The sequence below is a fragment of the Rhineura floridana genome, chromosome 5 (genome assembly GCF_030035675.1).
Source record: "Rhineura floridana isolate rRhiFlo1 chromosome 5, rRhiFlo1.hap2, whole genome shotgun sequence".
NCBI classification, from domain to species: Eukaryota; Metazoa; Chordata; class Lepidosauria; order Squamata; family Rhineuridae; genus Rhineura; species Rhineura floridana.
In genome coordinates this window covers 51384121-51409972 of record NC_084484.1, presented here as the reverse complement: position 1 = coordinate 51409972, position 25852 = coordinate 51384121, and the positions used below count along the sequence as shown (strand labels likewise).

At 39.9% G+C, this 25852-nt stretch overlaps 1 protein-coding gene across 6 annotated transcripts in view; it reads right to left on the bottom strand.

Moving 5' to 3' along the window:
* ATP11A (ATPase phospholipid transporting 11A) overlaps nt 1–25852 on the bottom strand; it is a 148985-nt gene that overhangs the window by 75492 nt on the left and 47641 nt on the right. For all 6 annotated transcript variants that reach the window (XM_061626659.1, XM_061626658.1, XM_061626660.1 and 3 more), the window contains exon 2: nt 1877–1999. In XM_061626659.1, coding sequence (XP_061482643.1) covers nt 1877–1999 — 123 coding nt within the window. The remainder of the gene's footprint in view (nt 1–1876; nt 2000–25852) is intronic.

Sequence of the window (25852 nt, the reverse complement as noted above, 5' to 3'; positions counted from 1 at the left end):
CAACCTACTTCACAGGGTTGTTGTGATAATAAAATGGTCTTCTCTCGCCTAGACTACTGTAATGCGCTCTATGTGGGGTTACCCTTGAAAACAGTCCAGAAATTGCAACTGATACAGAATGCGACGGCACGTTTGATTAAGAACAGCCGCCACCGTGATCATATCACTCCGGTGTTGACAGATCTACACTGGCTACCAGTTGTTTACCGGGCCCAATTCAAGGTGTTGGTATTGACCTTTAAAGCCCTATACGGTTTCGGCCCAGTTTATCTGAAGGAGCGCCTCCAGAGTCACCAATTATGCCGCCTGACGAGATCAGCCACGCAAGACCTTCTCTCGGTCCCACCAGTTAGGATAGTGAGGCTGGTGCGGACCAGAGAGAGGGCATTTTCGACTGTGGCCCCCACCCTCTGGAATTCCCTTCCTTTCGATCTTCGCCATGCCCCTTCCCTGATAGGTTTCCGCCGGGCCTTGAAAACCTGGCTGTTCAGGCAGGCCTACGGGACCTCTGGGGTGGTTTAGTTTTAATACTGATATTATTAATTATTATTATGATTTTTGTGGTTTTATTGTATTTATTGATGAAATTGTATGTCGCCTAGAGTGGCCGTTGATTCGGCCAGATAGGCGACTCAGAAATAAAATTTATTAATTTATTATTATTATTATTATTATTATTATTATTATTATTAAGAGAACCATATGCACCACCTTGAACTCCTTGGAGGAAAGGTGGGATATAAATGTAATAAATAAATAAAATGTGCTGGCAATTCAAGAGGGATTCACCTATCACCCCCCCCCCCAAATGGTTACCTATGAGATTATGACCTTTTCAGTAGGCCCAGCCCCCTGGAACAGGGGAAGCATTTGCTGGATTCCATGCTAGACTTTCTTCTGGGCAAGCCTAAATCTAAAGGAATAGGACACTAACTTCCCTTCATATTGGCCTGGGATGATGATATATTCAGTTCCTATGATCCTCAATAGCAGTAGCAGTAGTTAGTCTGTTACACCTCTTACTCACACCTGTCTCTTCATTCACCTTCCATCAGCAATAGAGGTCTCTACTTGAAACCAGCAGTCTGATTCACAATATCGCATGAATGCTTGCAACAAAATTCCAAGAAGCCATTATTAATATTCCATCTACAGCTAGCTAACATTGCTGACTTGCCTCTGAGCAAGTGAGCTCCAATGCGACCTGCAAGTGACATTTCCACTAAATATTAAGTCAGTAACACAATCAGACAGCTCTTCTGTCACATGCAGGAAATGGCTTGCCAAAATGAAGTGCCTATATCAGTTTTCTGTACAGATAAAAACCAAGGTTCTTTTAAATATAGCTAACAAGAAATACAGATAAGAACGATAAATAACAGGATATAGCTCACTGTATTTAATGTTAATCACCTTGGTTGCAGTTTGTCTATATGCACACAATTTTGTAGTAGTTTAGAGCCGCACCAGCTGTGGCAAGGAGGCTTAAATGCAACAGCTGTCATGGTTCCCTCTTTGGGCCTCCTGGATTTTCCTCTGCTTGGCCTCAGAAATAGAGGGGATTAACAAGCACCTGGTTCCACTGCTACTACCCAGACTCATCTCACAGCACTGGAGCAAAGGCCTGAGCTGTCTCCTCCACAGCCTCCTACTTGCATCTGCCATATATAGTACTGAAACCAGCAGCACATCCTCACAAGAGTTCCTGGACTTCCTCTATGTAAGGCTGCATCCCTACCATCTTCGCAACAGGGCTGAAGCTCACCTCATCACAAACAACATGTTATGTTTAATTAATTACAGGCACAGCAGGCGTGACTGATATTGAGGCCACCAAAGTATTAGGCAAATTACACAACACACAAATACACACTACCTTTGAGGAGACTATTCTGTTGTCAGGATACCTCTGTGGAATGTATGCTTCAGCACCTGGAGGGGGTTCACGATGACCAACATAAATAGTCCGATTGTCCACCCAATTCTCTTCTCCAGCACACTGTGAAAGAAATAATGTGTCATTTTAGTTCAGCCAGTTGTTCTGTTCGAATACTACTCATACACCAAGTTGGCTACCCTGTCTCACAGCATCAGTTGATCCTTCATTCTCATCGGGGAGTTAAAATTCTATCCCCCTAAGTCTTTGCCTATCTTCTCCTGAGGAATACATAGATGGCACATGAGTGAGCTGCCAAAATCCTGCTTCTAATTACTTTCAATAAGTCCTTATCCCTAAAGCAATAAAGGCAAACCCACACAATTCAAGTCTTATATACTTAATGACTGGTTTTATATTTTGTCCTCACATTACACACACAACCCGTCTCTCTGAATATTGAGAACATTTCTTGAACATGCAGGCCACAATCCAAAGAGTTCTTTTACGAGACTGCCAGGGCAAACATTTGGGTTTCTCTCCTCTTTGTCACACAGCAGAGTTGAGGTGCCACTTCTGAAGTTCTTCCATGTTTTTAAGGTATGGAATAAATAGTTGTAGTATTGTTTCTAGAAAGAAGGAATGACTAAGAAGCCCTGCTTATATGGGGAGTTCACCACATCCCCCTCTAGGATGCATACCTTAACATGGTGAGGGGGTTTGAGTGTGTTGAAGAAGCTGAGAGCAATGCCATCAGGAGTCTAGACCAAGAGGCTGCACTTCTAGCAGGGGCACCCAAGGCGGAATGGTCAAAGCTGAGACACTAGACTAAGATGAACCCAAACTCAGAGGAAAGTAATGGTAAACCACCTCTGAATACCTCTTACCACGAAAACCCTATGAACAAAGTATCCAAAATGCAACATGAGATAGTGCTGGAAGATGAGAACCCCAGGTCAGACGGCACTCACCAAGCTACTGGGGAAGAAGAAAGGACAAGTATGAGTAGTGCTGTGACTAATGATGCAGCTGGGTCAAAGCCGAAAGGAAGCCCAGAGGCTGATGCACACAGATGTGAAAGGAGAGTCTGAAGTTGTATGATGCACACAACAGGAACATGGAATGTGAGAAGCATGAACCAGGGAAAGTTAGAAATTGTCAAGCAAGAAATGGAGCGTATCAACATTACAATACTTGGTGTGAGTGAATTAAAATGGACGGGAATGGGACATTTTCAATCAGGCAACTACAAAATATTTAATGCAGGAAATGAGAAATCAAGAAGAAATGGGGTTGCTTTAATTGTGAGAAGTGATGTAGCAAAAGCAATTAGGAGCGATAACACAAGGTCTGAGAGAGTGATATTAATGAGATTAAACGGGAAACCTATTAACATAACCATCATCCAAGTCTACGCTCCAACGGCAAAAGCAGAAAAAGAAGTATTGGAGAGATTGTACGCAGAAGTACAAGAAGAAATTGATCACACACCAAAACAAGATGTGCTGATAATCATGGGGGACTGGAATGCAAAAGTAGGAAACAGAGAAGAACTAGGAATTGTGGGAAAATGGGGCTTAGGTGATAGAAATGAAGCAGGAGAGAGACTTATTGAATTCTGTGAAGCCAATTATTTGTTTCTTGCAAACACATTTTTTCAGCAACCAAAAAGATGACTGTACACGTGGACATCACCAAACGGTCAATATAGGAATCAAATTGATTATATAATTGGTAGCAGAAGATGGAGAAGTTCCATACTTTCTGCAAAAACAAGACCAGGAGCAGACTGCGGTACAGATCACGAACTGGTAATATTGAAAATCAGAGTAAAGCTAAAGAAGACCAACAAAGCAATCATAATGCCAAAATACAATTTAAATAACATCCCAGAAGAATATAAAGATCACATAAGGAACAGATTTGAGGCTTTAAACTTAGTTGACAGAGAACCAGAAGAACTATGGACTGAAGTCAGGGACATTATCAGGGAAGAATGCAAAAAGACAATACCTCTAGTTAAAAAGAGAGAAAGACCTCAATGGATGACTGAAGAAACTCTTAAAATGGTTACAGAGAGAAGGAAAACAAAAGCAAAAGGAGATAGAAACCCTAAATGCAACAATACAGCAACTAGTAGGTAGGGACAAAGACAGCTATTACAATGGTTATTTTATGGAAATAGAAGAGGACAACAAAAAGGGTAGAACAAGAGCCCTATTCCAAAAGATTATAGCAATTAAATGGAAATTCAAACCAAGAGTAGGGATGTTGAACAATCAATAAGGGAACACACTGACAGACCGAGATGAAATAAAAGGAAGATGGAAGCAATACACTGAAGAACTCTATAAAAGAGATGCCAGGATGACAGATTCATTCATGGAGGAACCATATGATGAACAACCAGGAATTTTAGAATGAGAGGTGAAAGCTGCTCTTAAAATACTTGGAAGAAACAAATTATCAGGAACAGATGGCATACCATCTGTTGCTACAAGCTACTGAGACTGAATCTGTCCAAATATTGACAAAAAGTTGTCAACAAATATGGAAAACTAAACAATGGCCCACAGACTGGAAGTGTTCAATATACGTCCCAATTCCAAAGAAAGGGGATCCCAGAGAATGCAATAATTATCAAACTATTGCCTTAATATCCCATGCAAGTAAAGTAATGCCAAGATTCTACAACAAAGGCTCTTACCATATATGGAGCGAGAAATGCCAGACGTACAAGCTGGATTTAGAAAGGCAAGAGGCCCAAGAGATCATATTGCAAGCGTATGTTGGATAATGGAACAGACCAAGTAATTTCAGAAGGAAATCACCCTGTGCTTTATAGATTATAGCAAAGCCTTTGATTGTGTGTAGATCATGAAAAACTATGGAATGCTTTAAAAGAAATGGGGGTGCCACAGAATCTTATTGTCCTGATGCACAACCTATACTCTGGACAAGAGGCTACTGTAAGGACAGAATATGGAGAAACCAATTGGTTCCCCATCGGAAAGGGTGTGAAACAGAGGTGTATTTTATCACCATATTTGTTTGATCTCTATGTAGAACATATCATATGGAAAGCAGGATTGGACCAAGATGAAGGAGGTGTGAAAACTGGAGGGAGAAATATCAATAATTTAAGATATGCAGACGATAACATACTACTCGCAGAAACCAGTAATGATTTGAAACGAATGCTGATGAAAGTTCAAGAGGAAAGCACAAAAGCAGGACTACAGCTGAATGTCAAGAAGACTAAAGTAATGACAACAGAAGTTATGTAACTTTACAGTTGACAACCAAAATAGAGACAATAGTCAAGAAATTAGAAGAAGGCTAGGACTTGGGAGGGCAGCTATGAGAGAACAAGAAAAGGTCCTCAAATACAAAGATGTATCACTGAACACTAAAGTCAGGATCATTCAGACTATGGTATTCCCAATCTCTATGAATGTGAAAGTTGAATAGTGAAAAAAGTGGATAAGAAAAAAAATCAATTCATTTGAAATGTGATGTTGGAGGAGAGCTTTGTGCGTACCATGGACTGGGGAAAAGACAAATAATTGGGTGTTAGAACAAATTATACCAGAACTGTCACTAGAAGCTAAAATGATGAAACTGAGGTTATCATACTTTGGACACATAATGAGAAGACATGATTCATTAGAAAAGACAGTAATGTTGGGAAAAAAGGAAAGTAGCAGAAAAAGAGGAAGACCAAACAAGAGATGGATTGATTCCATAAAGGAAGCCACAGATCTGAACTTACAAGATCTGAACAGGGTGGCTCATGATCAGTGCTATTGGAAGTCACTGATTCATAGGGTCGCCATAAGTCGTAATCGACTTGAAGGTACATAACAACAACAACAAAACACCACATATATTTATGTAAAGTACTTAGATGTCATCTTCTGGGGCACAGCCATGCCAAGGTAGCTTACAAAAGGTAATTAAAATCATAATGCAGAAGTGGGGAACCTTTTTTTTCAGTCCACAGGCTGCATTCCCTTCTGGGCACCTTTCTGAGCACCACATGTCAGTGGTGAGGAGGACCAGCGTCCTGCCCTAAGTTGAAAGACTCAGTCGCAATTGCAGCTGTGATTTTCTCTTTTTATTAAAGTGATAGATACATCAAAAGCTTTACGGCTCATTAACATCTCTATGTTTTCTAGGAACTTTTACCCTGAACTAGCACTGACTAAGCATGTTTTCACAGCTCTGACACATTGACTCAGCAACTAACCCCTCCCCTAAGTCCACTTAAGTAGGCTTTGCTTTCACGCATAAAGAAGGTTCCTTCTCAACTCCATCCATTGAACTTCGCAAGTTCAATGGGGGGCCAGGATCAGGGGGAGTTGAATTGACAGGGCCAGGAGTCTGGGTGCAAGTTCTCCTCACTGCTCTACCCCTCCCTCAGCTCGTAGCTCCAGTCCTCAAAGTCAGTGTTGCCCTAGTTGATGCCTTCCCTCCCAACCTCACAACAACCAAAGGCAAAAGTGGGTGGAGGAATTAATGTAAATTTTACCTTTGTGCAATGGGCTAGTCCCTACACATCCTCTCTATCCTCCATCCAGACATGCAAGAGGCTGCCTAACCTACCTCACAGGGTTATTGTGGGGATTAAATGAGGAGGGGGAGAACTATGAGCTCGTTGGAGAAAAGGTGGGATATAAATGCAACAAATAAAATAAATAACATGCCAGAAAGAGAAAGTTAGGGCATATTGGTTATATAAGAGTTAAAGAAGGTTGAAGCATAATAAACTTATTCAGAATTGGAAATAAATTTTTGGCATACTAGAGTGCATTCTTTAAAAGGTACAATATATTTATTTGAAATCTTATAAAATACATTTATACTGAAGTATACATAATTATTATTTTGGATATATAGAATTCAAGTGACTTGTTAAGAAAAGACATGTTACTTCTTTATTTATTATTAATCTTAAGGAGGATGTCATGGCTCCAGTCTCTAACTCAGAGTCAGAGGACAATGCACTGGCTGAATCCAGGGCTGCTATATCACCAGCTGATGACCTGGACTGGGTTCCTGATAGTGAACCCAAGGCTAGTGGTCATGAGTCTATGGAACTTGAGCCAGAACACTTCCAGACATCTTCCCTCTAGCCAAGTGGTTCTTAACCTGGGGTGCACAAATCCCCAAGGGTGTGAGACACTTTTTCTAGGGGTGTGAGGTGTTGTTCAAGAGAACAAACAAAGATTTTGGGAAACGATCATTTATCTTAGCTAAGTTAGGCTAAAACACACATTAAAATAAAATAAAATTAAAATTAAAGATGAGCAGTATTTTTTCAGGTGGTGCGAGAGCATATTTTGGAAATCCAAGGGGTGCTGGCAGTGGAAAAGGTTAAGAACTACTGCTCTAGTCTGATTCACTTGAGTCCTCAAGAACCTCCCACTCTACCACGCCTCCTCTGCGGAGAAAGATGTGCCCCAGATGGGAAGCCATAGAAAGGAGAAGCTTGCTCCTAAGGCAGGAACTTGGCCCTTTAAGAATTTACATTACTCAGGCAGAATAGTGGTGCTCAGGGGGTACGGACTGGTTTATACAACTCATGAAGCCTTAGTCAATCTCTAGCCTTTGTAGGATCAAGTTGCTCACTGGGAGCTTTCCATGGTCCTGCCTTCTGGTGTGGACTAGTCAGAGTATATCCTGTCAAACCCCCCAAAATGCCATAGGGAACATAACAGAATCCAGACTGGACACATAACTGGGCTCAGAAATGAAATAGCTAAACTATTGCCTAGCTTTTTAGGAAAATCCATTCATTAGCCACACTCAGTTCTGGATTGCATTTGAGGAGAGGGAGGAGTCACCCACCACTAATGGCTACATACAGGACAATAGCAAATTTTTATTTGATAAGCCTATTTAAAAGTGTTGCTAACAACTTCATGTTCTACACAGTTAATCATAAGAATATAACAAAACATCAACAAAAATATTTTTGGACAAAGAATTCCAAAGTGCAGATGTAAGTAATCTATATTACTCATTCCAGAATATAGAAGGCAACCAACAACTTGTTCATAAAAAGAATACTGTAGAATACAAGCAGGGTCATGCATTATTAAAGCCATTACTCCACAAGAGAACTCATTTCTTCTCATGAGGGCACTACATAAATAAGAGAAGAATTGTACAAAAGGCTCTGCTATACTGCATAATGCCAATATACAATATACTATTTATGAACAGCTAATACATTCACCAAAAACAAAAAAGCACAGGCATTCTTCTCCTATCGAACTACAATTTATTACATTTGCTTTGGAAATTGACACTGATATCCCTGCAAGAAAAGAAAAGAAAAAAGTAATGCAGCAAAGTGGTCAGCGCTGTGAAGTGTATCCACCACTTTATATGCTATTACTTAAGCCCATTAAAAAGATACATCCAAGAAACCATAAATAAACCTAAGTATTATGAGTTTCTAATAATAACCTAAAGTTCAATGTACCGAAACCCAATTTCATCGGCACATCAACGAGGTAGATTACTTATGTTCTTTTCTTGCTTCAGCACTGTCAGCAAATGCAGGACCCAAAACCTGGTGAATGATCCATTTTGCTGTCTTTACTTCACATACAAAAGGGCATCTTCAAGACTCTTAGCTTCACCAAACTTGAATGGCAAAGGAATAATGATTTATATATGACTTTGTGCCTCAGTTTCAGGCCATGAAAGTTTATCATAATAGAGAACATTTAAAAATAAGATGCGGCGTGAAGTATTCACAAGTAATAATAATAAATAAAATAAAATTTTATTTTTAGGCCGCCTATCTGGCTGAATGAACAGCCACTCTAGGCGGTGTACATAATTAAATTTAAAATACACTTATAAAATACATAAAAATACAATTATAACATATTCAGTTACCCCCATCTGTACACTATAAAACTAAAATTAACTAGGGATTCTACATGCCCGCTGAAATAGCCATGTTTTTAGTCCTTGGCGGAAACCTACCAAGGAAGTAGCTCAGAGACATTATCAACTTGGTTAAGTATTCCGTTTTCTAGGGAATCATGTTTTTAATAATAAATTCAGGAAACAAATGAAAAACACAAGCAACATGACTATGACCCTATCAATATTATTCAAGAGAGATAACCACATTAGTCTACTGTAGAAAAAACAGGTAAGAATCCTGTGGTACCTTAAGGCTATTTGTGGCATAAACTTCCATGGACTAATCTTATGCTACAAAATGTTGTTAGCAATTAAGGTGCGACAGGACTCACTGTACTATAGCAGTCAAAACTCAAAGTCTACGCTTCCATCCTCACAAAAAGCCTGTTTGGTATGTCACAATTGTTGCCATTTTGTATTTTATAGCAACTTGTTCAAGGCATGAGCAAGGCCTGGTTTCTAAGGCCCAAACTCTGGACTACACTGCCCTACCTGACAAGGTACTAAGAAACAATATCTTGAAAAGGGAACAAGCATGAAGGGGGTCGATTAGTTTTGCTGTTGCTTAACTTTCTTTAGGTCACAAAATATTCTAGGAATCTTCCAGGTCAGACTAGCAGAAGGTATTTTTTTACCTTGCCTTATAACATGAGAAGCTGATTTGCTTAGTCTAGCTGTAGGTGTTTTCTTAACCTTATGCTTTGTTCTAGATACAATTTTATGCTGCTGCTCTTGGTTCTTCTCTCTGTAGTAAACTGGATGATATGGGCTAAGTTTAAAAAGCAGTTGGGATAGAAAACACAGATCATACCTGGAAAGGGTGACGAGGGAGAAGGGGCTAGATGACCATACCATTCTTTAAGCCACAGAACTAAGTCCAGTGACCTTTACTCTGCTGGGTTACTACAGGCAGGATCTTGTTGTGCACTTTCGAAGATGAGGGCAAGATGTGTAGGGATACAGGGAACATAACCACTAGTTCCCATATATATCCCTATGAGCAACACAGATATGGAGTTTTCTACCAGATCATATGATTGGTGGCCATATGATCAGTAGACCACATATGCCCAGAAGACCACAACAAAGCAGGGCTTGGCCTCTGCATGACTCAGTCAGGTATCCAGCAGTCCTATAGCTGTTGTATGTATGTGATGCATACATAGGAAGTGCAAATCAACAATCCAGCACTGGGCTACAAGAATAGCTCTTCATGAAGGACTATCGAGCCCAGGTTGGGGAACCAACTTCCATCATCCCTGACCACTGGCCACATCGGTTGGAGCTAATGGGAGTTGGAAGTCCAGCAACACCTGGCAGGCCACTAGTTTCTCCATCTTCAGTCTAGCCCTTAGCCATAGCAGGAGGTTTTGAACAATCACCAGACAATGTTCCAAGGGCTAAATGCATGGAGTTGGCTTTCCATCCTTCTGTGTCTCATCTCAGGCACTGAGATACAGCCTGAGCCTGTCCTTTTCCCAGCAATGCCTGCCACTCTTCTCACAAGTATTAGCTGAGACTAGCATAGTGCCTCATCAAAACTGTCTCCCCTTTTGTGCACCAGGCAGGATCTTTTCCAGCTGGGTTGTCTGGAGGAACATATATCTAGTACAAAAACAACCAACTAAGACTATAACCTTCAAGGACATTGCAACTGTCTATGCCTCTATACAGGGAGCAAGTTATTATCATGCAGTGTTGATCTCACTCACCCAGTGACACCAAAATATCACATTTTTCCTCATCTGCCAAGATAATGTTGCACATTTTAAAAAAAAACACTGATTTTGGTAAGATCACATGTCTTTGGCATTTTACAAGGCAAAATGTCTGGTTTATGATTTAAGAATTTAATTGAAAGATGATTTGTCCGTCTAGACATTTCTACAAGCGGGTCAGATATGGGTATAAGCATAATAAACAATTAAAATGAGAGTATTTCTCCAACTTATTAACAATAAGAATAAAAATGATAACTATCTAAATCTTAGAAAAATGTCAGTAATCTTTTTTATATATATTGTTCCCTTTTATTCCTAGAAAGTTCTTGGACATTGTAATCATTTTCAGTTCATCAGATTAGCAGCAGTAATAATTTTTATATAATACATTAGGAGCATTCAGAGGACTTCACAATACATTATCTCTGTAAAACTAACAACAGCTCTGAAAGGTATGCCAGCATCATATTGCTGATGTAGGAGCAGAATGTCGGAAGACAGTAGTTTGCCTAATGCCATCCAATGAGTTTGTGGCTTATTTGAACCAGAGAATTCTAGCTCACAGCCACTATACTAACATATTCTAGAAAGCCAGACTTTCACCAGCATAACCCCACATCATATCATTAAATACTTGCCCAAGGGGAGTGGGGAGAGAACACAGGCAGATAGCATGATGACTGAAAGCTATGTCTGGCCTAGCGTTGAATGAATGCCACTCAGTTTACTATCAAGTGTCACCAGCACAAGGATATGCCGTGTATTGAGATACAAGAATATGAGAAACAACACATTTCGCTTATAGACATGATGGCAGTTCTGTAAAAATGCTGCACAGCTTTGACCTTGATGAAGCAATTCTCGCTGCTTTTCAGATCACACTAGAAACAGTGTTGTTCTGTCACTTCACAGAAACAGATTGGCAATCTCTGCTCTGATGGCATCTAAAATCCACACTCTTCATAGAGCAATGTGAAAAAAGAAATTTCACACATTGCCCTCATTATGAATGTTACAGTATGCCTCCCCCTCTCCAAGATCTACATTTGTTCTCATCAGAATAATCTGTAAGCAAAGAGAGCACAGTCACAGCTTCAAAGCAGTTGCAATTTGCTTTACAGGAAATAAAGAGGCTTTATTTTTGATTGATTGATTGATTGATTGCATTTATATACTGCCTCATAGCCAAAGTTCTCTGGGTGGTTTACAACAATTAAAAACATTAAAAACAAGTATACAAATTTAAACCATACCAAACTAAAACCCATAAAAACCAATAGGCAAGTTAAAACACATGCTATTCAAATGCTGTTTAAAAAATGCCTGGGAGAAGAGAAAAGTCTTGACCTGGCACAGAAAAGATAACAGTGTTGGCGCCAGGAGCACCTCGTCAAGAGGATCATTCCATAATTTGGGGGCTACCACTGAGGCCCTCTCCCTTGTTGCCAGCCTCCCAGCCTCCCTTGGAGTAGGTACCTGAAGGAGGGCCTTTGATGTTGAGCATAGTGTACGGGTAGGTTCAATGTTTGAAGAATGATGGCTCATTTATTTATTAGGTGCTACTGTCCTGTCTTTACAAACTAAGATTTCAATTGTCATAACTGGAAAGCTGATGGAATGGCTCAGTGCTTGGCATAGGTGGGTGAGATGAGGTGACAAGCAGGTTTCAATGAGCCAAATCAGGTGAACTGAGCATCATTATTCTTATAGTAGCTCAAAATGAAGCATATCTATGTCATTCCTTAGATGCAGATAGGTAGATGAATGTTAAATTATTCCCTCTGCATTCTTTCCATATAGCACAGAAGATGGCCAATCAGTAAGGCAACAAAACAGGGTCACTCACAAAAAGGTGGGACTTTCTGCATAACGGGGATTATTTTCTTTCCTTCTTTCTTTAAATATTTATAAACTTCACTTTCATATTACAAGGTGGTATACAACCTAAAAAACACAGTAAAAACAATTTTAAAATGTCAAAAGCATTAGTAAAACCTGGTTGGCATCTCAGGTTTGAAGGGCCTTTCTGAATAGTACTGTTTTTAGAAAATATCTAAAAACAAGCAGGGATTACTCTTCCTGAACCTCTACTGGCAAGGAATTCCACAGGGCAGGGCCTGCCATACTAGAAGCTTGATCCCTGGTAAAGGCCAGCTGAACTTCAGGGGCATGTGGGACCACCAAAAGCACCCCATCAAAAGACCTCAACAATCAAGGCAGAACATAAGGAATCAGGTGGTACACTTATGCAAAAAAAAATGGTTTCTGTATTCACCCCAAGAAGGGGACCAATACCCCACCATCACAAAATAGGGAAACAGAAGACTGCACATACAAGCTTACCTCATGCTGCTACGGAATCCTGGCAGCATAAGAACAGAGCAGAGGCACAAGCACAAGACCTCATTCTGCCTGGTGACAGAACACTTATTTTTGTTCATTCTATAGCCTAATGGCAGAAATTGGAATTGGAGGAATGATGCCAGATGGTATATATCCTCTATCATCAATTTTTACTTCTCTCCAGAATCTTTTAAGCTGTTAAGTGATCTGTCTTTTGGAGGGCAATAAACAGTCACTGGGGGGGGCATTAATTAGAATATGAGTGAAAGCACTTAGGAACTAGGAGCTTTGTACTGTAGGAGCTTTGTACTGAATCAGATCATTGGTCCACCTAGTTCGGTACACAAAATGGCAGGGGCACTGTCTCCTGCTGTTACCATTTTGAAAGGCCCAGTGCACCCACCAAATCTACTCGTCATGCCTCCTCCTCCCAAATTGTATTAGATCCTCCAACGCCCACCATGGGAGAAAACAAGAGATTGTCATTCAGTTTCACGTTAGTAAAGGGAGGACCCAGATTAGTCCGTCTCAGTGGAAAAGAACACAACTTACAGTGTGTGGTCTCTCTTTCTCTCTCTCTCTCTCTCTCTCTCTCTCACACACACACACACACACACACAGAGAAAATCTGGCTGCCTGGCTCTTTTGCATGTTTGGCTCCCCCTCCCATCCCCATCAGCTCTTGGGCAGGAAAGGAGAGGCTTTGTCTGCTGCTGGATCAGCTGCAACATCTATGTCATACTAAAGTACTAGAGCTTACTCCTCTTCCCCTCCCTTTCCCCCTATCAGCCCAAAGAAGCTCAGTTAAAAACTTCCTCCTTTAAACTCTGTGTTTTCAATGAATTGTTTGTGTAATATCGCAGAATAGCTTTTAAGTGGAAATATGATTCATTAAACATTTGATTTTATGTTTGGTCACAAAACAGTAGTTTTTTTTAAAAAAAACACCCAATGCAATACAGTTACAGCAGCCAGAGGGAGGAAGTACCCCACTTCCAGAAGTAGGAATGAACTGTAAGGAAGGAGGAGGACGTGTGGACAGCGAGTGGATCCAACTTCAGTATCAGAAATGCAACTGGCTATTAGAGGGGAAGGAGGCAGGGGGCTTGGCACATGACAGAGGAATGCCTATGGACCGCCTATTGCAGGAAAGTCTGTGGCATTATGTCCAAGCGCAAGGACATTAACGCGATTCATTATCGATATGGGAAAGCATATCGGTTTTTCAGTGGTATTTCTAATGCAGATTTGTGAATGAGAAAATCCATACTAGCTTGTAACGTCATATGGATGATGGTGAATTAATGAGGACACAAAGCAATAACATTGCAGTTATTGCCCTATGACAGGCCCTATGACAGTTAATATATTTTTCATAGTATCCATAGATATTAACACCTAATATTAACAGTTCCAGACATCTTAGACTACATAGAACCATATCTGTTATAATCTGCTTCTTCAAGTAGAGATGAATAAATTAAAGAAGGTAACAAAACTAACCTATCACACTGGGAAACTGCTGTTTTGGATTGTTTTATGAAAAAGATGTAAAGATATTGGATCGTGTTCGTGTTTTTAAGTCACTTTTCTGTCAAAAGGTCCATCCAAGTGGTTTATGAAAGATATAAATATCAAAATCAAAATTTTAAAAATCATTCATATCTAAAAAAAAAAGTATCACATTCAACCCAGACTACCTGTTTAAGGCACCACAATAGTTTTCTAAGAATAATGAGAATCATCATCATAAGAACTTTTTAAAAGCACAGCAGAATCCTGCAGTCTAAGCACACATGATCTTGACACAATCATCACCTCAATAAGCATATTCCTCTTTAATCATATCAGCACCATGCTATTAGTTGGCTTATATTTCCACTATGGCAGATTATTATCAGAAGCAAATAAAGCATGGCATTTGTTTCCCCAGCAGTGAAGGAGAAGCTACTGCCATGATATATCATTTATCTTCTTGAAGCCTAGACTGGCATGAAGACTGGCATGAAGAGGGCAGGTGGAAGCCATAACTGTATAGGTGACACATAATACTAGGCTGCTCTGAATTCTAACTTAATTACAAAAAATTGAAACTGGAGTGTTAAACAGCACTTCTTGGAGCAAAAACAAAACAATGGGGGTACACAGGAGCAAGAAACTCACAAATATCTGCAGACATTATCATTGTAATAAATATTATATTCGGTATTGCCCAAGTTATACACATTTTCATAGATATCTTCTCATATATTACCATGATATGGATACACACATCTAAGTTGTTATTTTAAAAAAACGGCAAAATGTCTGTCATTATAATGGATGGTATATATCTAAGGAGAGTTGGAATACTACAAGGGAGCTTAGGAGTGCAAGTTTGTGTCTGTGCGCTCTACATTATTACATATTGTTTCAGTATCAGGAGCATCCCCAAGAGCTGTGCTTTACTTTTCTCCTTAAAAATGAACGGCAATCATTAAGTAAAGTGATGCATATAGAGGATGAACTGGAGAGAAGACTTAAGTTTTCTCCATGCCCCTGGAGCTATTAAGAATGAAAACATATCTCTCTTCACAAGACCCTATCCTAGGTTCTCTTTCTTGGTCACGTGGAACTTGACGGAATGTTGAAGATTGATTATATGTAGACAGATAGACATATGAATAGACAGATAGAGAGATAGATATTGACTGTGGACAAGTATTAGAAATGAAAGAGTAATAGCACCATCTTCCATATACCAGAAGCAGGATTTGAACTTGCTTCTCAGAGCAGGAACCTCCACTCTGTAAAGCACACTGATCATGCTGTATAAAGATACACATTAAAAAATCATGTTTTGGATTTCCTAACTTGCCCCAAAATCAAAGTCCAAGCCACTACAGCTCTCTTTCCATTTGAACACACTATTCTGGCAGCCAGAAATAGGGACAAAGGGATAATTTCCCAAATATATGGAGTTCTGCTATCACTAGGTGGGGACAGAATGAGTGGTTTAAAAAAGACATGGGAGGGAGATTGGGGAGGTGAGTAAGGAACAGGAGTGGAGGACATTATGGAATAAACTACTGGTAAGCACATCTTCTCCACAGATCCGGGAGGCTATGTTAAAAGTGGCACATAGGTGGTACCTAACTCCTGTTCATATTTCCAGAATTAATTCAGTGCACACTCCTACATGTTGGATGGGGTGCTCCTCGCTAGGGACATCACCACATGTGGTGGGAGTGTGCCCGGGTGAAGCCTTTTTGGACCCAATTCTTTGAGGAAATACAACACATCACAGCCTCAGATCCAGAAAAGACCCCACATCTTGCAGTTTTGAACCTTTTTGAGGGGTCTAATAAAGATCTAAAAAATAAACCTCTTATAGGTTACTTACTGATGGCATCTAGGATAACAATTGCGACTTACTGGAAAGACTTAATTGGAGCTACGATGGAGTATTGGTATCAAAAGGTTTTTTATGGAAAAATTAACAGCTAAAATCCAGCTGGCTCAAGGGCTTACTAAAACAGACAATTTCTTAAATACATGGTATCCATTTGTAGTATACATTGATCAAAATGAACATGGCAGTAAATCACCCACATATTACGCTCACATTTGGAACACCTGAGAGCCGTGATGGTATCCCTGAGTTGTTTGGATCTTTATTGCCTCATCATTGACATTTGGCTTTTGTTTTCCCTTTTTCATGTTTTGTGAAGGATTCTTACGGTCAGAAATTATTTAATAATTACAAATAATTGATACTGATATAGGATGTCCATAAAATTCATTTTCTAAATATTGCCATGACGGGCGGGGGTGGGTTGGGGGGGGTAGATGACAGTACTTTTATTTTTGGACTTGAATATATTTTGTTCTTTTTGTGGTAGTTTTCTTTGGTTAAAAGGAAATGGGTTGGATTTCTTAATTTCAGATATATTCTATTTATGTTCTTCCAAATTCCAACAGATGTATTTGTAATGGATTCTGTTGAGTTGGTAAAATCAATCAATCAATAAATTTTAAAAATCATTTAAAAACCATGTTTCCTAGTTATTCATGCAGCAGCATTCCTAAACTTTGCAAGTAGGGCTGACACACAGATAGAATGGCCACCTGTGATACCTGCGCAGCAGGCGCGTGGCTCCTCAGATTCTCACTGCTGTCACCGTGCAGAGAAGTGAAGCAAGCTGTAACATTGCAGAGGCAGCAGCAGAGGCAGCAACAGCACCTCCTTTCCTGGGGTGGTTGCAGTGGGGTCATGGTGAACACCCGAAAGGGCTTGCAGTGTTTCCCTGGTAAAGTGGCGGCAGCGGTCCCTGGGCCCAGCAAGCCATTTCATTTCATCCAGGACCTGTTTGTCTAGGACTACAGCCCAGGCAGTGGCAGCGACAGCGGGGCAGGATGAGGAGTCAACCCGGGTGGTCGCGGTTGGGGGCTGGTCAGTGTCGGTGCAGAAGACGACTGAAAAAGACATTGGGGTGACTGGAATGTGATTGTGCATGCCACACCCTGGATGAAGGAACCGAGACACCTCACCACGGAAGCCCAGGGAGCTTTTGGACCACGTTTTTCCTGATCACATTAGCGCTGTTGATGGGTGCTAAGTCGCCATCACCTGAATATCAGCTGCAAATACATTCTTCCTGAGGCCGATGCAAGGAATTCCAGTGTTTGAATCTTTTGCACTCGAGTCCCTTGAGGCCTGCTCTGGCTTTTATACTGTGTTTATGTATATGGATATTGCTCATGTATTTTGCTTTGTAAATTATTTTGATATTTTTTAAATTGTACCTTGTATATTCTATTGTAAACCGCTTTGAGATCTTTCAGATAGTAATGGAAATATAAATAAATAAATAAATAAGGCTGCTATTTTCTACCCCTGCAAACATTACTGGGCATGGAGTTGCTGAGAATAGATGGAATGGGTTAATAGTGGCCTATTGTGCAGCCATGACATCACTGCATAGTCACTGGTTCCTTCCATTCATAAGTGTTAGGGGAGTTGTCCTTGAGTAGCAATGAAATTGATTGGGGGAGCTGTGCTGTGGGAGTAATTGTCACTGAGGCATCACAAGCAGAGCCAAAGTAACTGCCATCAGCCTTATCCTATGCATGGTTATTCAGGAGTAATTTGCACTGTGATTAAAAAAACCTTACTTACTGCATAGGAATACAGCTTGAGTGGGACTATTGGACAGAACTGCCCTGCTATTCCAACTCATTCTCCCTCTTACCATTCTTGGAAATTCTGACTTCCTTTATAAAGATGGACTTATATTGAATTTATTGCTCAGAATACATTCCATAGCTATGTGGAGTCAAAGTACTTTGATTTAAGCAAATTTTAGTCTCACTGACTTGCATGAAACTGAATAAGCTTAAATCTGAGTACTTTAGTTTAACTGAGTCGCTGATTAGCCTGGAAGGGCACATAACCATGGAAACCTGGAAAGTAATCTCCTCATATTTCTCAAAAGAAAAATAGCTTGTACCTCCAGGCTATATATCCCAGTGCCTAGGTTGAGCAAAATCTGATTATTGAAAGAAGCCTCAGGCTAAATTTGCACTAGCATTTTGTCTTTTCTGTAAGTTTCCCTGCCACCAGATAAATTCCAACTAAAATGTATTTGCTCCCAGTAGCAGTATGCATTGAGGAATAGAGAATTAATTATTCTTTCTAGGTACAGAATCCCACTACTCAGTTGCATACATAACACCATTTCACCCTCACCCTTACAATGGGAGACACCAGTCCCTTAGCACTACTATGAAAATAGCCCTGATCCAGTATCAATAGTGCCATTGTAACTGTAATTAGAGAGAAGGTTAACTAGCTATTTGTGGGAAAGCCACCTCTATTTATTACACAGATGTACTGTTCTTCAACCTTGGGTCCCCAGATGTTCTTGGACTACAACCAGTAGTATAGTGGCAAATTCAGAAGTGCAGAATCCCTTCATGTTAGTCCTAGCCACCACCCCTCCCCTTTTTTTGCTGCGGGGTTGAGGATGAGATCCTTGTCAATGCCTTCTCCCACAATAGACATCCCTAGGAGCCAATAAGCATGAAAGGGGAGAGTGTTAACTACCGAGAAAGCACTTCTCAGTGGCTGACTCGCCTCCTTTCACTCTGATTGCCTCCAATCAGCAGGAAAGGACACGGAAGCATGTTAGAAGATTCTTATCAGTGGCTAAGACACTCCCCTTTCATACTGATTGGCTCACAGGATGCTGTCAAAAAAGTAAAGGGTCTAAGAGCCCCCCAGACCCTGGATGACTACACCCCTAATTACAACTCCCATCATCCTCAGCCACCTTAGCCACTGGTCAAGGGATAATGGGAGTTGTAGTCCAACAACATCCCAACCCATAGTTGAAGAACACTGCACAGAAGTCAACAAAGGAGTAAAAATGACTTGGCTATCTTAAAACAGCTGCTGATAGAATCAATAGGAGGCCAAAATTATGCAGAAAAGATGTTCTTGAAATAGTAGGATGTTTCTGTGGAAGATACCTTCACACCATTTTACGTGTGATCATCTAGCTAAGATGATAACAACTCATCCATTACAACAATTTTTTTTAAAAAAAACTCACTACCACCACCACCACCATCCCCAAAGCTATATTTCAGTAAAGTTATAGGCTGTAGTCATGAGATGCCTGTGACAACGATAACAAATTTCTATTGCAATAGCACCAGTAGCATTTCTAGTTACCAGTTTAGGCATTGCAGTGGTACAGTTTGAATATGACTTCTATGGAATTAATGGAAGTGACTGCTACTTGGAATTTTGGAAGAAAAGCAAACAAAAAAAAATCTGCAAAACCTGTTTGACCAGGGACCACAGTGAGATGGGGGTGGGGATGGAATGAACATGTGTACAGAGGGCAACAATGGCTCTGTAAAACCAACTCCCGCACATTTCTGACAAACTATTATGTGTACACAGTGTTACACTTCATTCCTTAGCCTGGATACAATGCTTCCACAGCTTAAGCGCAACAGAAAACAGGACTGGATTCTAAGCAACCACCACTTTGTGTTTAAAAGATGTTACATCAGGCTTCTAGAGAAAGATACAATGTACTTATTGGAGCTATACTTTGAAGTGAGAGATGTGGGGAGTATCTTCTTCATGTTTTCTTTTTGTATCATTGTTATACTAAAAATAACGCATACACATACAGAGCTGATTTTATCTCAGAATATCCATTTCTTTCCCCCGGCAAGTATAAAAGATAGCTGGGGGAGAGGGAGAGGTAATTTTCAGTGAGGAAACAATTCAGGAAGTACATGTCTTGCATAGCTTCATCTTCAAAAACTTGCATGGTACTCAAGTACAGTAAACATTGCACAATAAGTTAAATATCAAAATATTATTTCAAAGTATTACAACTTATTCCAGGGGCACTCAAATACTTTAAAGAAAAAGTTCAGCAAAATTTTCAAGAGCAAAAACTTCCTCCCCAAATGCAAATAAAATACTTGGGCAAGTCACACCTTCAGAGCTACTTGGCTAAAATTAAAAGACTAGGACCTAGTTTGCATTGTAATGCTAAGCCAAACCATGTCTTAGCACGAAAGAGAAAATATGCAGGTTCTCACAGCAGAATCTGCAGCCGCTGCCCTTCTCCCCCAGTCCTGTTGCACTATTGGGGCTAAGCCGTGATTTGGCTTACTGTGACATCTGAACCTGGGCAGGTGGTTTCTCTCACTTCAGACAAACAACAAGCTGCAACCAAGGTTTGTTCTTGGTTAAGCATTCTGTGTGAACTAGACTGAGAAACAGCAGAGTATTGAGAGTATAACGCCTTATCCATATGGGAGCATTACTTTGTACTAAAGATGTTTTTATCTCTGTTTTCTATTTGCACCATCCACAGTAAGGGCTCAATGCCAGCTTCAAACAAGGTGCTTTCTATGCACACTGAGAAGGTTCAATCATGCAGTTTCCTAATGACGACACCATCTAATTTAACATTTCCACTCCTTCTGGTTGCTTGGCAGCCAAGCATGTTGCTGTGGGTTCCTTTAAAAACAACACAGAAGTGTGAATATCTGTGTTTTCCCTGGTAGGATACAGCTGAAATACAAATCTCTGAGCAGTGTTATACTTTGCACACATGTTAGGCGGGAAAAGAAAAGAAAGGCACTGTGTGCAGCAACATTATAATAGTAGCAGAACAGGGGAGAACATCCAGGAGTTGCTTCTCAGCCCTCAGGGAACAAAATGAACAAAGGGAGAGGAGGAATGGGCATGGAAAGGGGAACAATTAACACAGCCACTTAAAAGCATCGGAGCAAAGTGTCTGCAAGCACTAGAGATACAGAGTGAACATATTTTTTCCTTCCCGTTTCACATTATCAGATGACTGAGTTAGTATGGATTTACAGGGGGAAAACTGTTTGCCAGTAACGTCATCTGAACCATGCAAATTAAAAGGACATGTGAGTAGCACTAAACACACAGTAAACCACCATGTAGATGAGCCCTAAGACTTGGACTTTATGTTCTGTTTTTATTTCAATGTATGATTTATTTTTTTTTGCAAGACCTAATAATCAATTAAACAAATAAACACTTTTAAGAATTTGGAGTGGCTATAAGCACAATTTTATCAAATGAAGAAAACCGTTTTTATTTAGGCATTTTGCCTTTTATGTTATCCTTTTATCAGATATTTTACTTTTGCATGTACATTCAGAAGTTCCAAGCCCCCAAATCAATGGTACCTATTCCTTCTACCACCCAGGATCTCTCCCCAATCTCTCCTCCAATTTCATAACAAATTAATCAGCTAAATTTCCTACCACACATAAAATGAGAATATCTGGCATGCAAACACTTTTCCTTTCATGTAAAGTTGTTCTAATCAGAGTTAGACCATAGGTCCATATCCATATAGCCGAATACTGTCTTCTCCAACTGGCAGCAATTCTCCAAGATCTCAGGAACAAAAGCCTTCCCCATTATCTGCTCAAGTACAAGTATGCATTTTATACATATTTCTACAACTATCAACATGAGAGGTGGGGAACATGTGTCTCTCCAGGTATTGGACTCCAGCTCTCATCTTTCCACCAACATGGTCAAAGGACAGGGATGATGGAGATTGCTGCAGTAGAACATCTGGAGGGCCACAGGTTCACCATCCCTGAACTATATCCTTCACTATGCACATAGAATATATAAACCTGATATGCTTTTAACTTTATGTAAGTCTTATTGCTCCTATGCCATTTAATTAAACCTTATTAGGAAACATATTATACTAGTGAGAAAACCACTGCAATTTGTTCACCATAGAATATTAAAGACACATATGAGTGTTTCTTATTATTTATATGCTGAATATAAAGTGATGAAGTGATTGAGATACAATGATGAGGTACCGCAAAGAAGGGCCACAGAAATTTTGAGAGATGATAAGGCTTAGCCCAAGGCAGGATTCTGTGTCACCTAGAGTAGTACTCAAACTTTTTGAAACTTGTGTTTCACCTTGATTATTGACCCCCAACAACTTCTATTTATAAAACTGTGATTTTATGTTTAAATGTAATTATGTTAGTTTTATTTATTTATATCTATATATTTATTATATTTATGTGAAGAAACAAAATCTATTTTAATCATCAGTGTAGTTACATGAAAACGAGTCTCATTAAATGTGTGAGACAATTCCAAGTATATGAACTCTAATATTATGGCATTATTACTAAAGCAAATGGACATAATGGCAGGATTAGGGCCAATAAACTGAAACACAATCCTAGTTCTGTGGGTAGGTGACATCAGTTCAGAGTGATGGTGTTCATCTTGTTCTAAATAGGTTTCACTTTCCTACAGGATCAAGGGGGTGCTGGGAATTGTAGATCTATGAGGTCAGCATCCTTAACAAACTACAGTTCCCAAGATTCTTTGGGAAAAGCCATGACTATTAAAGTGGTATGAGTGCTTTAAATGTATTGTGTAGACATGACCAAGCTCACAGACTGGGGAGAGTCCTAGATAATAGCTTTGTCACTGCATGCCCAGGTAGCTCCAGTAGCAAGGTATGCCTTTCATCAGTTTATGCTGATGCCCCAGTTGCAGCATGTGTTATACAGAGGTAGTTTGGCCACAGTTATATCTGTACTTTGGTAACATCTAGGATTGATTACTGTAATAAGTTATACATGGAGCAACTATTAAAGACTATTCAGAAACTGTTTTATCTCAAGTACAACTGCTACACTGTTGACTGGAACTGGCCAGTGAGAATATATCTTGCTAGTACTGAAAGAACTTCACTACAATTCAGGTTGGTGCTGGTACTTTCCTTTCAAGTCCTATACAGCTTAGGAGCCATAGTTGATGGAGCACATGGTCCCATATCAACCTGCCAGTGTACTGAGGTCATCTTTAGGAGCTCTCCTGAAAGTGCCCCCGGCATCCAAGGCAAAGTGTTACAAAGAAACATAGGCAGCTGCTTTATACCCAGTCAGGCTGTTGGTCCATCTAGCTCAGCGATTCCCAACGTGGGCGGTAGTGCCCCCCTGGGGAGCGTTACAGCCTTTCAGGTGGGCGTTGGTGTGACTACAAACTTTAGGGGGGCATTTGGGTTCATTAGGGGGGCGTTGACATTTGGCAGTCTGATGTGACAGTTGAAGCATGTAATTTTAATTTTATTTAATACACAAATCATTAATTTTTAAACTGTTTTGTCCCCAGTTAGAATGTATTTAATATTCTCAATTCATGGAAATTACACTATAAATAGTGTGTGCTCTTTAGTAAAGAAATTTTGAATAGTGGCCAGTGTCATATCAAGGAATGGGGATATTAGCCACGCCCCGGCACTAGGTAATGTTCCGATGCTGTCTTGAGGGATGTTGAAACCAATCACGAGAGGATGTTTGATAAGCTGGGTGTATTGGTGGAGGGCGCATTCTTCCAACGGATGAGTGCTGTGTGCAAACGGGTGACGCAGACAGTCAGTTATTCACTGGTTTTCTTCAGGAATGGGACACACTCGCTACCCGTTGTTTCTGTGATGTTTAAATGAACTTGTTTAATGAAACAATGCCAGTAAACTGAATGAGTTTGTTGTTATGTAACACAGTGTATTCTATTGGTTCATACTGTGTGGACTTAATTAGTTTTTGCTTATGTTTTTAGGATTTGTGAAATAAGAAACAACTCCTATATCTGCAATACTCATATTTTAAGGGAAGAATAGGAAGCACTGGCATATACTTAATCTGAGGGGGGCATTGGGCACAAGAAGATTTTGCAAAGGGGCGTTGGGTCAAAGAAGGTTGGGTAATGCTGATAGCTCAATGTTGTCTCTACTGAGAGACAGTTCTCCAAGGTTTCAGGCAAGGGTCTCTCTCAGCCCTACCTGGAGATGCCAGAGCTTCAAACTGGGCTCTTCTGCATGCAAAACAGATGTTCTACCAATAAGCTGTGGCCCTTCTCAGAAGTGGCACTCCACCTGTGAAATTCCTTCCCCAGGGAGCCTTGCCTGGCAGCAACACTGTTGTATTTTCAGAAACAGGCAAAAAATGATTTTATTCTCCCAAACTATGTATTTAAATATGCTGTTATTTATAATATATTGTCTATATATTGTCTTTTTTTTTTTGTAAACTGCCCTAGAAGCATTGCTGAAAGATGGTATATAAATCTTTTAAATAAAAGAGATTGATAGGTTTATATACATCAAATCACAAAAATGTGGTTGTTTTACATGGACTTCGTATGTCAGACTCTGTACCATGATGTCCTTGAATATCATGTTAAGTTTGAGGCTTATAGTTGGGATTGGGGAAAATGACACATAATTTACATCCAAAAGAAGTTTACTACACATTAAATTCAGGTTTCTCTAATCACAGTATAACAGGAAGTGCAAGTAAACCCAGATCAAATAAGCCTGGCAGTGCGTTTAACCTTCAGGAAAGCCTGGCTACAGGAAAGTCTGTATAGATTAAATATCTGGAAAAGGTTAGCCAATCATGTAACGTATCTTGAAAAGGTGTAAAACCACTTTCCTTGAAGGCTTTTAAGAAGAGACTACACAGGCATCTGGTTGAAGGGGTTTAGGTTCAGTTGCTACTAACTCATTGCAGGTACCTGAACATAATTATTTTTGAAGTTACCTACAATTCTACCTTACGACTCTGTGAACCATAGCTTTTCATCACATATAGGCAGGAAGCCCATTAAACTCTGATTTATTTCATGAGCCAGTACACTCACTTGAGGAATTCTTGCAATTCAGAAAGAACAATGGGTCACCTTGGTAAAAAGGACATTGGGAAGAGCAATTCTGAATAATAAAACTTCTATGTGTGGAACATCTTTTGTATGGCATGTGATGTCAGGAAATTCTCATATTTAGCAAAAAGTGTAATGCTGAACCATTAAGTTATTTTATCATGAAGGCTGAAACAGAAATCAGAGCCAGCTGAAGGTCTGTCAGTATAGTAGCCTCTGATGCATGCCCTCCAACATTATGCCCCCACCCCAGGCAAACGTACCAGCCATTGAAAAGTGGAAGCAGCAACAGAGCTCTAATGAGCACTGGGCAGTTGGGAATCCCCATTTAAAGTTTCCTATAATGTTCTGGAGTGCCCCTGACACAGCATTCCCCTGGGGCATTGTGGGAAATTAAATTTTTTTTTTAAATGCTTCAAAATAAATTAATCATTCACACATGCATGTGTGCGCACACACACACACACTTTGTTTACATAAAATAGTATTAACATTTTCATTAAAAATATTGATAAAATCAACAAACCTTAAAAACAAAGACATTAATAATATTAAATAACAATAAATAATAAAGATAAAAATAAAAATAACTCCAGCTGCCCAGTACTCATTAAAATACAGAAACAGGAGGGGCAGATGAGGCATCCACAGTAGTCCCAAGGATGCTGAGCTGCCTCTGGGTGAAATAAAAAATAAAAGTTTGACCAA